The sequence below is a fragment of the Ambystoma mexicanum genome, chromosome 11 (assembly GCF_040938575.1).
Source record: "Ambystoma mexicanum isolate Mex_15411 chromosome 11, UKY_AmexF1_1, whole genome shotgun sequence".
In the NCBI taxonomy this organism is placed as follows: Eukaryota; Metazoa; Chordata; class Amphibia; order Caudata; family Ambystomatidae; genus Ambystoma; species Ambystoma mexicanum.
The window spans coordinates 1,338,553,908-1,338,571,487 of record NC_090934.1 but is presented as its reverse complement, the minus strand read 5'-3'; the positions used below and the strand labels follow the sequence as shown (position 1 = coordinate 1,338,571,487).

The following is a 17,580-nucleotide window of genomic DNA, read 5'->3' as shown; positions in this document are numbered from 1 at the left end:
GTTTAACAGCACCGGCATCATTACCGGTGACCGTTAACTCTTACCGCCCAACTCAGAATGAGGCCCTGAAGCAGTAAGAGGAAAAAGGGTAGGCAGGACATTTAAGCTTAATTCTGATGAAACCACTTCACCATATGTAGCTACCATGCATTTGGAAAATATTCTGCAATCAAAGGCAAGGCATCATTGCCCCCCTACCCCCTCCACCCCCGAAGGGCTCCTGATTTCCTACTGATAGGGAAATGTCTACACTGGAGGGCTGTGGGATTGAATCAAATGGCTTAGAGATTGGCGATGGAACATTACATACCAAACCATGTGCATTTCTACTGCAAATTAGCACCCGTCAAGTGTGGGTGGTCAGGTGCCTCCCAACCAATCAGGAAGCTCGTAAGGTGGGATATACTTCAAGGTATTGCCTGCATTCTAAGTCTCCACATAAGCAGGAGTCCGCCATCTTCCCTGCCAGGCAGATAAGCCCTCAGTTACCACTCCCTCTTCCCCTCAGGACCCAAGCTTTTCCCCCTCTCCACCTATTTCCCAGCCGACCCCAATCCTGGCCCCATGTACCCTCGGCTGCCTTGTCCCTCGCTGTTTCACCACTGTAGCAATGGATGCCATGGAAAGGGAGATGGAACCGCATGTATTAACTTTCTCCCCATGTCCATGGTGTCCATTCTGGTCTGTACTTATTTTTTTAAGTTTGAGAAACTGGAACAATACCATTTCTTAACTTTAAAAAACCCACTATTAACACTCTGGAATGCATGCCAGGGTGCTAATAGCTATAAACCCCTCCATGTGGGGGCATTAATGTCCAGTAATGGCGCTGTGACTCATGTCAATGCCTCGCTTCGCTCAGACCTGTAACTCGGGCCTCAGGCCATTATCTGAACAGCAAAGCCCCCCAGTCCTCCACACGTCAGGGTTTACTGCTTAAATATTTGCATTTCCAAGATAGATAAAAAAATATGATGTACTCCCAAATGTAATATTTAGGTGAATACCAGTCTATCACTCGTGCATTTTACATTTGTAAATGTGTATTGGTGTACATGACGATAATTTGTACATTTTTTATGTAAATTTGTTATTGTATAAGCTTATGTGTTAATGCATCATAACAGTAAAACACCAATAAAAACAAACCAATAGAATACTGCAGAAATGTCCCCAATGACGCACCTTAGAAAACCTTCTCATCAAATGAGAGAGCGCTTCCGGGTTGGGGCACTCGAGTTTCTTTATGATTTCAAAGCTCTGGTTGAGTTGAGTGAAGACATCAACCACAGAGCAGGAGAACAGGGCATGCTCGGAGGTTGGCTGGAACTAGATTGAAGATAGGAGAACACAGAAAGATGGTTAGGAGCAGCGCGTTTGCATGAACTCGCGTGCATTAAAAAGCTGAGAAGACATGGCTTACTCCGTCTTTCTTATCTCTCCCAAGCGCTCCATGCAGGAACTCCATCGAAACGTCTTCATTTTCGTCCAACCACTGAATGACAAAGGGCTCAAACCACCTGTTGAAAGAACCAACAACATATCATGTGTCTATGCCACTGGCTGTATTAATCTGGACCCAGGCGCACGTGCTCTAGTTGAAACGGAGTCGAAAGTTCTGCATTTGTAGGAAATTGGGGAGCCTGCGCATTAGAGTTCTTTAAAGCCCCAATCTGACCCTACAATGTGTCTATGCTATCTATGGGATAGGCTGCTTTAGAAGTTGCATCAGCTTTCACAACACGTTTCTAGCCAATTTCAGTCCAAATACTGCAAGTGCAACAGTTGACTTTCTGGGTCCCCCTAAACCAATATTCGTGTCCAACTCCTAATAGATGGTTCATGGAATTCACTCACTGCTTATGCTGACGATTACCAGATTGGCTGCAGAAACTGAAACAGGATCTAAAGTAGAAATGATGGCAATAGCTGATGTCATGAGGTCTGTGTTTGGTGCACACCCAGCATATTACACCGCATGTGCTCGTGCTGTGCGCGCACATTGTTATTTCTGATGGGGTATCTACTCCTTCCTGTAACACTAAAAGCACGGGTGTACACAGTTATGAGGAATTCACGAGGAGGCATTCCGCCATTTGGATGGGTCATTCCTGTTGCAAAAGACTAAGGCTGGACAATTCATCATTTTCTTTAGTCACAGAGCCAAAGGTTTGGTTACCCGAGTGAGATGGCATGCGTGGTGATGCTAGTGCATGCCTGATTCCACAAAAAGTGTGTGGCGCATGCATGGTGACGCTAGTGCGTGCCTCTTTCCAGAAAATGTAAGATGGCATGCATGGTGATGCTATTGCATGTCTCATTCCAGAAAAAGTCAAATGGTGTGCATGGTGACGCTAGTGCATGACTCATTTCAGAAAAAGTGAGATGGCATGCATGGTCATGCTAGTGCATGTCTCATTCCAGAAAAAAGTGAGATGGCATGCATGGTAGTGCAATTCCATGCTTCATTCCAGAAAAAGTGAGATGGCATGCATGGTAGTGCTATTCCATGCTTCATTTCAGAAAAAGTGAGATGGCATGCATGGTGACTCTAGTGCATGCTTTAGTCCACAAAAGGTGAGATGGCATGCATGGTGATGCTAGCGCATGCTTCATGCCAGAAAAAAGTGAGATGGTGATGCTAGTGCAACGGTATGCATGGTGGCGCTAGCGCATGCCTCATTCTGCAAAAAGTGAGTTGGCATGCATGGTGCCGCTAGTGCATGCCTCATTCCAGAATGCACAACTGAAAAAACACTCTTCCCTCAAGGAGACCATGTTCTTGACCACACCAAGTGTAGTCTAAGAATTGTACTCCTTCAGGGAATACTTTTTAGCTGGGCATAAGGAGAATGTTATGGACCATCAGGGACTCCTCCATGCCACCCCGGGGGGAAAATGAAACAGTACACTCCCTAGGATGACATTGCCAACCAAGCAATGTGGAACTGTGATTTCCCAGTACACACATAGAGCCAGGAGTGGACTATCGCTCCTAACACCACAAGCCAACGTTGGACCATCCTACCTGAAAATAACAGAGTTCAGTATGGAATAGCAGCATTGGCATGCCAGTTACAAGGATGGATTGCACACCGTCGTCCCCCACCCCCACCACACACCCCCTGCTATCAGGATTAAATACACAATGAAATGCAGTACACAGAATATTAAGGCACCAGTTAATTTGTTAGATGAGAGAAACCTGGAAAATAAATTGTCTGTGCTTTATGTATGTAATAAAGCCCAGAATGCCATATATTGTTAAAAAAATATTGGTTGAAAGACCAAATTGAGAATTTATTCTGAAAAAAGACTTAGTGACAAAAGGCCAAATGCTGTGTTTCATGTGAACAGATGGGAAATTAGGGACACATTTGGTATCACTTCAATTCTAACTCGAATTTCATTGTATCCCTTTCCTCATCAGCAACAACGGGTGCCATTTTAATACGATGCCTCATTTCAAACTATGCAATGAAATGTGTGTAATTGTGTAAGGGGAAAGGAGGCAGCATGTGGTGGAGGGGTACGTAACTCTCCTGTTCCACGTTGCCCTCTGGCCTTACTGACAGTTTGGCCATTCATCGTTCTCAGGACTGTCACTGAGCTGGGATAGCATCGGCAGAGGCAACCCACCCCGCTTCCTTCCTTCCATATTAGTAGGATAAGGTCAGATCCTCCCTCCGTGCAGTTAATAGTTTTACCTCAGCCACTTCCGACTCCTTGAAAGGTCATTAGCGCAGAGGAGATTGGGCGGCAGGTCTGAGAAAGGTATAGGAGAAGGGTCTGCATTTCCAATTGCTCAGAAGAGATGAAGGAGAGGAAATAAAGACCCACCATCCACCTTGCACTAAATTGATTCACGTAACCACCTCCAAGCACATTGAAAGTGTCACCAGGATGTGCAGATGTGAGAGGTGCAGTGAAACAGGGACCCAGTTGGCAATGGCAAATGAGTTGGTGCACCAAGACTACATTGGGGAAAAGGATATATTTGTGGACATTTCCACCATAAAGCAAATTTTAATGGTTTTGCTTCCCGCTGTATTTACATCTTTGTTACTGTAAAAGACTTTCACGTCACATAGGACCATAATATGTAGTTTATCAGATCTTGGGCTCTTCCTTATGGATAACAGAAACCCAGTTTCACTCCAAACCCAAAGAAAGCAGATTGGCACAAGGTACTTCCGACCTGCACTCATCAACATTACAGGTTTTGCATCTGCCATTCCCACATGAATGGCCTGCCTTCTTTCTTACAGTAACGTACAGAGAGGCCACTAATAATGGCAGAAGGGTGCTATGCAAGATTACTTAGATTGCATTACAGTATATGGCAGCATTGCCTTTGTAAAACACTTTCATGATGCCTGAGGCCAAAGGAATGAGCACACATTGTATGCCATCAATGCACGTTCAACAAATGTTTATGCTCAATAAAATCCCACTGGCTCCTTCTCTGTCTACACATACAAAGACATGCACTCTGAAACTCATGCTCACTCTTGCACAGATGCACTGTTACACACACACACACACATACACGTTTTACCTACCTTGTGGGGACTATGTGTGGATACCTGCCTTGTGGGGACTAACCATTCCTAATGTTTTAGAAATGGGCTACTAGCAGAACTATGTTCAGAAAAAATTCATAATACAGGATCCAACTTCATATTTGCAAAAATGCTTATTTTTACTTGCGTGTACGGTACCATCATTGTGGGGACCTAAATGTGTGTTACCATCCTTGTGGGGACTTACTTTATTATTCTTATTTGGGATGGATTGCACTATAACTAAATGGAAAAATTAGAACTTTATACTACTCTATATACATTATACAATATTATTTGTACATGCGAGTAACTGCCTGCATTTTAGCTATTACAACAGTTGGATTTTGATGGTTTAGCATTTCCCACAAGATGTTTAATTTGCATGCAAAACTTAAAAAGGCACTTAGGGCCTTATTACGAGGTGGGCGGTAAGGGGTTAACGGCGTCTGTAAAGGTGCCGGAGCCGTTAACCCTATACCGGCCTATTACGAGGTCTGCTCGCGGGACCCGCTCTGGACGTCTGGTTTTACCAGACGTCCAGAGCGGGTCCCGCGAGCTGCCCAGCATACTAACAACGGGCCTGTCATTAACAGGCCTGTTGTTAGCATTCTCCCCATTCCCATTGATCCCATTGATCCCTATGGGGGCTCAAATGGGAATGGGGATGGTCCGGGTTCCCTGAATGGGGAAATACAAGGCCCTCCAAGGTTGGAATGGCCCGTTATTTCCCCATTCAGGGACCATGGACCCGGACCCGAGTTGGGAGGCAGCCGTGCCCTCAATAAGGGCATGGCTGCCTCCAAACTTGTAATGAGGCCCTTAGTGTCTGGCATTAAACACTATTATAAACACTCAAAATGTTCCAGAAAAGATAACTGGGACAGAGGAGATGACACACTGTGGCCAAAAAGGAATAAAACATTAAAAATCAGATTTAATTCTTTCACAGACATCGGGCCTCATTACAAGTCAGGCGGTCCGGAAATAACGGTGGCGGAAAACCTGCCGCCACCGTTGTTTCCAGACCGCCTGATCCCGACTCCTGCAGATGGGAGGTGATGTTCCCGCCAGGTTTGACCTGGCGGGTTTAACACCGCCCGCCTGCTGGCGGACGAGGAAACACCGGCAGCATTACGAGATGCTGCCGGTGTTTCCATGATTCCCATTCCCATTGAGTCCCATAGGACTCAATGGGAATGGGGATTTACACCATTCCGCCTCCGTGATTCCCGGAAAACCGGGGTTGTAATGCCCCGGTAATTCCGGGAATCACGGAGGCAGAATGGTAATACGAGTGTGGCGGTAACCAGGCAGTTTTACCACCTCGGTTACCGCCAGACTCGTAATGAGGCCCAGTATCTTCCCTGCTAACTCATATCTCCTCTTTAGAAATGATGTAATGGAAATTATGTTGATTTCTCCTTTTGGAATGTGTATACTAATAGTGGAGTTAACTTTCCTATAGGGGTCATAATTGATTATGGAAAAGTTACATTTTCCACAGAGATCATGTGTGATAATCATGAAAAAGTCCCCATAGAGACAGTGTTTACTTGCAATCGTGTTGAGGTCCCCACAGAGATGGTGTGTGATTACAATGATGGTAAGATCCCCATAGCAATGGTGTGTGATTAGGACTCTACTCAAGTCCCCACAGAGACAGTGTGTAATTATGGTGCTATTAAGAACGTGGGCATTAGCCGCTATATAAATCTAAATATAATACAAAAATACAAATACAAAATATGGTCCCCACAGATATGGTAAGTGATTATGAAAACACTGAAGTCCCCACAGAGATGGTGTGTGATTATAATGATGATAGGGTCCCCATAGAGATGGTGTGTGATTAGGACTATGCTCAAGTCCCCACAGAGACAGTGTGTAAGTATGATGCTAAGCGCTTGGGCATTAGCCTCTTTAGAAATCTAAATAAAATACAAAATAAAATGCATATACAAAATAAGATCACTACAGATATGGTAAGTGATTATGATAACACTAAAATCCCCACAGAGATGGTGTGTGATTATGATGCTGTAAAGTGCTTGGGCATTAGCCGCTATAGAAATCTAAATAAAAATTCATATTTAAGGATCCAACTTCAAATTTGCAAAAATATTGTTTTTTAATCATGTGTAGGGGACCATCTTTGTGGGGACTTGAACATGTGTTACTATACTTGTGGGGACTTGCATTAATACTCTGTTTTGGAATCCAGTGCTTTCATGTTCAAATGTAAATATGCATGTTTTACAACAATACAAATTAATGAAACAATGCTTTCCCCATATTTAAGTAACTTTATGAATATTAGGGTGTACTAGATGAATGCAGTAATGCAATAATGATTTTGCATTTTCTTACAAATATATTGCATGTTCATTTATAGACACTTAATTTTGGGATGTAGCCACATTCAATGTGCTTCGGGTTTCACAACATTTTAAAAAAAAGAGTGAGACATATTGATTGAGATTGGCCTCGGAGTATGCTATGTGGCAGAGAGTGGAAACTTTAGTTTAGATTTAGGTTTCATGGCTCCATAGACACCATCATGACCACTAGAACAGATCGTCTGCACAAAAATAGTATGATTATAAAGATGTTGCTATCTACTTTGGGATGATATATTGTGACAGTGAGATGCATGTCTCCACGGGGATGCTATGTTGCATGATGATAGTGGGATTAAAGTCCCTGTAGGGTTGGTGCATGAAAATGACATTAAAGTCCCCACAGAGATGGAGTGTGAATATGGTGGTGCTAAAGTCCCCACATGGATGGTGTATGATGACACACACACACACACACACACTCGCTCTCTCTCACTCTCTCTCTCTCTCTATCGCTCCCTCTCTCTCTCTCTCTCTCTCTCTCTCTCTCTCTCTCTCTCTCTCCCTTTCTCTCTCTCTATTTCATTTCAGTTCTCCATCTTCCTGTTATCACACTGTCTGAGAATATGGTCAGCATCCTGTCTGCACCCCAAGCCTATGTGCGAGAGAGGGTGCTGGTTGTGGTGAAGATTTTGCTTTTCCAATGGATGGGGGGCTTCCATTTTATTGTGGCCTCAGACTACCATTTGTGCCAGGCTTCTAGAGCATTGGTTTGGAAGACTGGGATACACATTTGTTGTGCAAGTGGCTCAGCCAGCCATCCGCCGAACACAGCCACAGTACAGAGAGACAATGTCCACCAGTAAGGCATTCTGTCACTCAGGGACATGGACTCGCATAGCTGTACATGGAAGGAGGTAGGACACTTCCCCCTCTGCTCCAATTAATGTATTTATTGCATTTGTTGATAGCAACCAAGACCTGGAAGTATCACGTCACTAGAGGTTACAAAGTAATCGGTACATTAAAAGACACATTGAACAGGTATTGTATCATACAGTGGTTATCCAGACATAAAATAGTACAGGGAGAGCACTTGTAGTCAATCAATCATACTGCTTGAACAGAAATGTTTTGATGTTTTTTGAGGAAGGACATGTAGGAGGGGTCTTCTTTGATGTTGGGGGTGCATGTTCCAGAGGTTGGGAGCGATGACTGTGAAGCTAGTTCCTCCTGCTCTTTTTCTGGAGAACCTTAGTTTATTTAGAGAGGTGGAGGAGGAGTAGTTCAGGCTACGTGAGATGGGTTTATTTGAGATGCAATGGGTGAGGTAGGGTGGGGCAGTGTTATGTATCCAGCGGTGGGTGATAGATAGAACTTTAAACTCTATGCAAGCCTGAACTGGAAGCCAGTGGACTTCGCATCTTACATTGGAGATGTGGTTGGAGCGTTTCATCCCGTTTAGATTAGCTGCTGTTTTTTTTCTAGGTTTTCTGAGAAGGTACCTGTAAGAATGGAGTTGCAGTAGTGCAGTAGTCAAGTTTGCTACCTATGATGGTCCTGGCCAGTGTAAGGCAATTGTCACTGGTGAGGAATTTCCTAGATAGATTGAGTTTCGGTGAGTAGGCCATGGATGTGGCGACAACCTTGACGTGTTTATGCATGTTAAGTTTGGCATCAAGGTATAAACCTAAGGTTTTGACATGGGCAGAAACATGGGTAATGTTGCTGTTGACGCAGAAGGAGGTAAAGGCGGGGTCAAGTTGTTTGAGGCAATAAGGATGGCGACAATGAATAGTTCTGTCTTATTATCAATGAGGCACAGGTGGTGGTTTGCCATTCAGGCCTGGATGATGCTAAAGATCTGGTTGACATTGTCAGAATCAAGTACATAGTTGCCAGTGAGTTTGAGGAGGACCTATATGTCATCCACGAAATTAGTGTAAGGGATGTTTAATTTATCCAGTTGTTTGAAGAGTGGCTTGCTGTACCTGTTGTAGAGTGTGGGCAAAAGGCAAGATCCTTGGGGGACACCAAAGGAAACAGGGTTGGAAGGGGGATATCCGCAGATTTAGACTCTGTGAAGACTCTAGAGGTTTGTTTGCTAAGGAAGGACTTTATTCAGTCAGCTGCTTCGACAGAGGTTGAACGAATCTATGCGGTGGTGGCAGAGGATGTCGTGATAAAAGAGGTCAAAGGCAGCCAAAAACTCAAGTAGGAGGAGGATGGCAAGGTCTCAAAGTGTTGCGGAAGTGATCAAGCTGTATTTTAAGATTGAGGAGGGCAGATTCAGTGCTGTGTCTGGGCCTGAAGCCAGATTGCCTGGTGCCAAGGAGGTTGTTTGTTTCTAGGTAGGTTTGGAGTTGGGAGTAGGCAATGCGGTCGAGGATTTTCAGGAGATAGGGAAGGGTGGGTTTTTTCAGGAGTGATGTGACCCATGCTTCTTTGATAAAATTGGGGATTGTGAAGTGTTGAAGGATGCGTTGATAAATTTTGCGATAGTGGGCGCAAGGGGTTCTGTGCAGATTTTGATGAGGTTGGCTAGGCAGATGTCACCTATGCAGTTGGAAGCTTTGAGGCATTGACTGGTGTTAATTACTTATGGGGGAGACGGCCGAGAATTTAAATGGGGGGTATTTGAGAGGGGTAAGGCGCTAGGTAGGGGTTGTCCTTGGTGGGGAGGAGTATGGATTTTTTGGTGATGGTTTTATTGTGGAGTTCGTGAGTTTTATTCATAAGGGCTTATTAGACCAGTGAGCACCAAATTTTGTCTTTGGGGAAGCTGGTGGATGGGGTGTAGAGGGGCTGGGGTTTCAAGCTCTTAGAGGGTCTTCAAGAGTTCTTTGTTGTTGGAGCTAGCTACGCTTTGGCATGTTTCAGTTTGCAGAGTGTGACGAGTTCGTCAGTGAACCAATTGTAGTGAACGTTCTTTTTACAAGAATAGTTTTGAGAGGGTATGCAGGTCTAAGCCAGTGAGGAAATCCGAATTGTAGGCATTGAGGATGACTTCAGGTTCGGTACTATCTGTCTCTAACTCTAGGGCGGCGAGTATGTTGGGTTCCAGTGTTTCTTTGGTAAGTTTACTGGTGTCTCTAACTCTAGGGCGGCGAGTATGTTGGGTTCCAGTGTTTCTTTGGTAAGTTTACTGGTGTCTCTGGCAGTGATGAGTGGTGGTTCAACATTTTTTTGGAGGTATTGGGCGTGGGGGTGATTGAGAACTGAATCACGGAGTGGTCTGTCCACGATGTGTCCCTAATGGGCTAACGGCCACAGAAATCAGATAACAATGTTTATCAGTTTATAGATAGTAATCGAAAACCTGTACTATAGGGTCACATTGTCAAAGCAAAATCCCCTCTTGGTGTTTTCGTGGCCTACTGTGTACAACCTTACGATTTTGAAAAGCTCTGAGGAAAGACTCCATATTGAAGACATAAGAGGTTAATCTTCATTCGCTCATCAATGTGCAGATTCGATTTTGGGAATTAGTCTGCGAGCAAAGAAAAACGGTCTTGGAAAGCTGCCTATCCATGCCCACAACTGCCAATGGCTTCTGGATGTATGCAACATAAAATTAAAGAAATAGATAAGGTATCAGTACATATAAAGCATATGCTGCATTTGCACATGCACAAATACTGTTTGCACATGCACAATGTCTAGGCGCACAAATGTACCATGATACCTTTGTTGGGGTTTATATAAGAAACATATGAAATCATAAGAAGCCACCCAAAATAACATGTTTCTATTAGTTTATTGTTCGTGAAGTATCATGTACGTTCACATTGTGCAACACTTACTCCTAGAAATATTGCTATGTAGTTTTTACATAAGAAGCTTGGAATGAATAATGCACTGTTTTGTGATAATTCTTTTCAAAAAGCTAACCATTTTTAATAATGTTAGAAATTGGAAACTAATACATAAAATATAAAAATAGCATATAATAAATTGGAAATACAGACATTAAGAACACATGCATTCACACAGATGCTTAATATTCAAATAAGCAAAAAGCACAATCAGCACATGTGAAATATGCAAAGACATAAGACTACTTACAAAGAGTATTCAGGCACTGCATCCTTGAAGGCGGGGAGTTCTCGCACGTATTCATTATAAAACCACTTGACTTTGAAGTGCAAATTCATATAATCAGTGCTCTTGCATAAGCGCTGTTTTTCATGTTCTGTAACAAAAAGATACAACCTAAACTCTTCAAGAAGTTTGGACTATTAACTTGGTTCTAACTCTCAATGCAATGCCAGCAGAAAGAAAGCAGAGCATAGGAAAATAGGTGACATCAAGGTCGGGCTAATGAGAACTGCAAGTCTCTTTCCAGGAAGCAGTTTGTCTAGCTATCAATTAAAGTTGTGTTGCACGAAGAGGAGATTAGCCCAGGACGATCTGATTGTAGCACAATTCAGCACAAGATGAAGGGGTACGTGAATACTAAATGGGAGTCCGATTTGTAGAACAGCCTTGGGTTGAGTTCAGAGGAAGGTCAACACTAACAGGACCTTCTCAGAGGGCATTCATCACCCACATGGGAGCGGAATTACCCTTCCTGGCACTCTAGGTACAATAGTACATCTAGCATAATCAAAAGGGCTAAACAAGCTAGCTGCCCGAAATGTTTTTACAGATGGCACCTTAGGAAAACGGTGAACATATGAACACAAACACTCATGCACTGGATACGCACTAAACTGGAATGCAGGCTGGGGTCAAAAGTGCTGCTCCATGACTTACAAGCGTTCATACAAGCTACAGGAAAATGCAAGACCAGAAACCTTTTATGAATTTAAGGATATGTATACATATGTCCTGTCCCTTCTTCTTGCCCAAGCAATTTGAACATCCACCGCAGCACAGGCAAAATCATTTTGTACATACCCACTGTAAATTGTGCATACAAATTGTGCACATTTTCACCAATTACCAATCACCCTTGGCCAGCCAAAACAGAGCTACTTTGCTAAAATGTCCTTTAAAGTGTTAAATAGGTTTTTCTTCTGATGGAAGATTTTTGTAGTCAACAAAGGTTTCACCTCTTTGCATCACCATTGATGACATTGGTCAAGACTGTGCGCCTCACCCACGAGTTGGTCGCTAACCCCGGCGGTATGACTGCTGGGGCTATTGGCCCTACCGCCAAACCCCCGGCGCTATTAGCACCGGATCACAGGTTTGGCGGAATGGTAAGTCCCCATTCCTCATTGGGCCCATTCTGGATTTTCCCATTCCCCATTGGGCCCACTGGGGAATGTTTTGCGCTATTACCGCCGGTGCTATTACCGCTGGTGGTATTACTGCCGGTGGAAATAGCGCCAAAAATCAGCAAAATAGCAGATTTTCCCCCAGCTCAGAGCTGGGGGTAAATCCGCCAAACCCATGATTTGGCAGACCCTTAGATGTGGCAGTAATAGCATAACTTGTGATGAGGCAGACTATCTACAGCAGAACCTTTTCCTCCCTAGATAGTGTTGGGAAGGGGGCGACCTTGTCCCACCCCCTTAAGCACTTTAGAGTAAAGCAATCTGCAATTGAAGCATTATGATGGGCCAGGGGTAGGACCCCCCCCCCCCAATATAATCAACCCACATATTATACCCCAGGACACGAACAAGACTGCATTTTGTGTAGATGTTAGTGCATTTTTGCGTAGACGTTAGTAATCATAGTTAGGAGACAAGGCCTGCGCAGCGAATGCAGCATTTCATGCACAGTCCCGAAATGCGAGATGATGGAAACTCCAGCCATGCCAGAGTTCCCACAAAGACAACCCACACCCCAATGGCCACAAGACTCATTCATTGTTCTAACAGTGTTGCAAAGAAGTTTTTCTATCCAAAAGGAATGTGCCCTACAAGGCCGCAATCATAGACCGGCGCCTGGTGTGCATGTCATTTCACACTGTCCAAAGTCTGCACTGGCCTACCCCCAGACGACCACGAGTTATAGTCCATATAATAACTGACCAAGTCCCAAGATTCCTGAATTCCATGGCACCAGGTGACCTTCGACATCAACCCTAAAGTAAAAAGTCTTGAAAGTTCAAAGAGAGCGGATATTGCACGTCTGTGAGCTGCAATGATGTGGTTTGTTTTGCGAGGTGTAGGGAGGGATACACTAGAGTTCAAAACAAGGGTTGAGACCTTTGAGCTGGATGGCGCCACGGGGAGCGAATTAAATGTGTGTGTGGAGGTCAGAGTGCCCAAGAACCTCCTTTGTGCCAGTCTTGAAGCCTGCCATGTGCACAGTTGAATGATGAAGTAGCATTGTGTTAGGAGTGTAGTTAATTTGTCCTTTGACCCTCCTCGATAAGAAGAAGGTGATCTCTGCAGCACCCACGTGATGGAAGACGGATGGACTGGGCTGGAACTAATGACCTGGCATCCCTTATGGAGCAGGCAGACCCTGTATAGGCGCACACTAACCAGCTGCATAGGTTTTTACTGTATAGTATTGCGTAATGATGATGTGTCTCCTCTTAAGCCTCTGCTTGTACCTTTTTTTTCGGCAGAACGTTCTTAGCAGCAGAGTTCTTTGATTTTGCTCTCATTTTTGTGTGAGATTAAAACTTGTTATCCTTAGAAGATCGACTTGGGCCTTTCTTCTCTAGCGGGTTGTATTCTGTCTGGTGTGAGCGTTCAGGGGCATGCCTTCAATAGCCAATGCCTGAAACTAAGTGCGATTTTGCCCACTCCAAGTTAATGGACTGTCTCAGATTTGTTTTTCAATCTCCTTACAGACCTCTACATAGTAGCTCATACCATGGGCCAAGAACTTCATCCAACCCAAGTTAGTCTAGCCATTGTTTGAGCTAAGACAACTCCTGTTCAGACAATCGTTATCTTCTGGAGAGCTGACGAAAAGGACCTTGTAGAGGTCCAACATGAAAATCACAAATTTGACATGCATTCAGATGAAATCATAAGTGAACTCTAAGGCCTTCAAGCATCTCCAGAAGAAAAGCACTAAAACAAATGTGCCTTTTCCAAGTATGTTCAACATTAGTACCACATGCCCAATGCAATGTCAAGACTTCATCATCTACAGCCTATTTCCACTTGATAGACCATTCATCTGAAAGGAAGGCTTATTCCGATGGCAAGTAGTTCAGCCCTATACTCCAGGTAGGCCAAATCACATCTAAACATAGCGTGGACCTTAACCATGGCCCAATAAAATACCAATTGCTAAACCCAATACTTTTTGGATACATTCATTATCTACAAACACAACCTTTATTGTATGGCCATAACCCTAACAGTAATGTGTAACTGCCAATTTTATGTTGACTGTGGTATAACTATTGATAAGTGGTTTTGCCACATTGATATATTTGTGGTATCCTATAGCTAAAATCTTCCTGTTTCCAGTCCTTTTGGCTGGAGAATCCATGTAAGCGCTTAAATGCTTTGAAGCATGTATGTAGTTTCTTGAAAACTCCATTATCTCAGACAGCCTTAAGCCTCAAGCTCATTCGGATACCAAATTAATAGAGTGCCTCTGCCTCTTTTTACGTTTTATTGTTGTGAATGCTCTTTAGTGTGCATGTGCCAAAAAGTCTCTATCACTTTTACCCTGCTAGTGAATTCCTCAAAATGTATTTTATTGCACAAGCAATTCTTTGAAAAAGACGTCCTACCCTCTATACCAGTATATTGCCATCACAGGAGGGTAATTATATTTTACCTGCCACTCTTGAGAACATTTCAATAATTCCACTGGTCCAGGAGTTGAGACCTTATATCCGGGGCTGTTGTGTATGAATCCGGAGTAGTGGAGGATCGAAATTACTTTCGTAGAGTTACTATATGAAGTACAATCAGTGGCAGGTTGAAAAAGGAAGTGAACACCCACTAGAATGTGCTAGTTGCATACCCGTAGCATCAGCTTATCTTTTTACACTGTTGTCATACCCCTAAAAATACTGCAGCTGGGCTAAGTGGTGTGTACATGGACAAATGCAATTGAAATAGCTGTAGCTACTCTAACACATTTAAAGCGAAGGTTCAGCAAAACAGTTAACTCAAAAGCTTATATCTTTATTTTGTTCTGTTTATTCATTGACCACCCACATTATTCCTATAATCACCTATTGACTATACTCAGCACTGACCAGCAAAGCTATACGAACACAATCCAGCATTTACACTAATGAATTTCAAATTTTTGCACTTAATAGAGTTTTAAAACAGAGTCTGAGTCTGCCCTTTTGTAAGGTCTGGAAGATAAGAAATACTCAATAAATATTTGCAATTAAAAAAAGAAATGATATTTAGCAAAATGCTTGTACTAAATGTTTTCAATAAATAATGAATTAACTTGTATTAATAATGCAATTAATGGAGCAATATGTGATGTTGTAATGAAGGTGAAACACCTATAGTCAAACAGCAAAAACAGACAAAATTACCTAACTTGCAATACTTCACTAACAACCATGACCAACATCTCGTTAAATTTGGAAAATAGAATTGTCCATGAGTCCTATAACCAAAGCACAATAGCTTAATATAAAAAGGAAATAGCTTGAGTTAAAGTAACCGGTTGGTGTAGCATTAATAGATTCATTTGACTGCGAAAGAAAAAGATTCCCTTCTGTAAAATGCAATGAAATGTGAGATTAATGATGTGGAAGAATAAAGTACATTTTTAAGTTGTTAAATGGACAGTATTTATTGATTAAAACAAGGTTTATTGCAGTTGAATCTATAAAGTGGATCGGCTAGAGGCATTTAACTGAGTGCGTGTTGGCAAAAATAAACTTGAAATACCAATAAAACCCCGACTGAAATATCTAATCATCTTTAAATTATTTTCTTGCTACATTAAAGGTTTTTCTGGAAAGGATATTTTCACTTGCAGTCAGCAAAGCTATATGCAATTCCTATAGCGTTTCAGTGAGCTGCATTTAAATGACTATGAACTATAATGCTCATCTCACTGAAATTGTACTACTTTATTTGCAGGATATTATGTAATATAGTTATCAATGCTTCATTCATAAAAAAATGACTTTTCATAGATTACAGTAGCCCTTCCATGTTGAGTAAAAGGCGACATATCGGATCTCAAAGAAAATGACAAGTGCATTCTATGAGGATTGACAATTCATACTCCAAGAACATCGTAATGATGGCGACTCCTTCACACAATGTGATTTCTTCAATTGCTTTTCCCTCACTGGTATTATTTCAGCACCTTTAAACAATCTTAATCAGTGTGCTAAAATGGCATTCACCTGGATTGCCAATCTCCAGTCAAATGTAAGCCTGATGATTGCCCCAAGTCAAAATTCATTGAAACAGTTAAAAAACAAACACTCAGATACCCAGTCCTGATCTAAATCACTGCTGTTCCCTGTTCTCTCAGAAGGTACTGTGAGCTCCTTCCTGCTCATGTCCACCCCAACAGTAAAAAGAGTGGAAAAGGAGATTTTGCTCTGGCAATTGGGGCCTTTATCCACCCAATTACTTTCTGAGACCATTTCTTCCCTTAGCTCTAAAATGAGGTCTGCCATATAAAAGGGGCTAAATTGCATCCGCCTTATATTCCTGTTTAATCACATCCCACTTTATTAATCCTCTACAGACAACGACCTCATCCCCATCTCCCTGGCCTAACCCCTTATCACTTCAGTTTTCTTCTTGTGGGGTGTAATCAAATAACCCAACCCACGGACATGAAGGGGAAATTACCTGCCAGCATTAAAATAACTGCACGAAAAATTGTCTTTCTGCAAGGAAAATCCAGAGAAAGCAAATGTAATCCAAGTGCATATTGGAAAAGCACATCACATTGCGTGCTGAGAAATAAATGCATAATTATTCAATGAAAAGGGCACCCAGCAAAAGGAGTACACTGTGACAATTCAGATCTACTTTTCAGTAGAAAAACGATCAGCAGATAATACAAAGTGTATTTTATTAATGACTGAAGAAAACAGCACTTTCAGCCCAAAACCAATGTGAACCCTGATCCATAAAACACACTGTATGTCAAAGAATAAAGGCTGAGGTTAGAAATTGCAATCTCTGACTTCCATTCAGCCAAGGATCAATTGTAGGGCAATGGGCAAACTTCATATAGGACTTCCCGACTGAAAGCCTGGTTTGCACCCTAGCTGTTTACAAATGCAATAAAATGTGGCCTTCCTGAAAGGTGCTGTACCTGAAGGCTGGGCTCAGTCCAGAGACAAATGGCCATGGCTGGTGCATGTCTTTCAATCAAAATGGTGGCCCCCTTCAGATAAGACACAGACCTTGTGACCGCACAAGGTCGGCTCGGCTCATTATCTACAGTGGGGGATATCTGTGTAGCAAACGCATGCCCCATTTATGATGTGTAGCCACCAACTTCAAACAGCAAAACTTCAAACACAAAGAGACTACTAAAAACTCTTATTACAGGCTGGCCCAAAGTGACAAATGGCCTGGAGAAAGGAGAGCTACCATTTGTCCAACATGAAGATTTATTATTAATTGAAAAGGACTATTATAACTTAGGCCTTTTTCTCAGCAACAATACGTTTTACTGATTTCATGTATGTTTACATTTTCAGATAATTTCCAGGTGATTTTGGTGATATAAAATTCATCGACCTGCAACTCAGGGAACTATAAAGGCCATCTAAGATGGGTTTCTGGATGATCTGAAAATGTTCC

The 17,580-nt window shown here is 42.6% G+C and overlaps 1 protein-coding gene across 1 annotated transcript in view; it reads right to left on the bottom strand.

The window, feature by feature from the left end:
* UNC13C (unc-13 homolog C) overlaps nt 1-17,580 on the bottom strand; it is a 1,404,640-nt gene that overhangs the window by 296,801 nt on the left and 1,090,259 nt on the right. The window contains exons 20-22 of the mRNA XM_069624856.1: nt 10,967-11,093; nt 1,424-1,520; nt 1,186-1,329 (exon numbers count right to left, since the gene is read on the bottom strand). Coding sequence (XP_069480957.1) covers nt 1,186-1,329; nt 1,424-1,520; nt 10,967-11,093 — 368 coding nt within the window. The remainder of the gene's footprint in view (nt 1-1,185; nt 1,330-1,423; nt 1,521-10,966; nt 11,094-17,580) is intronic.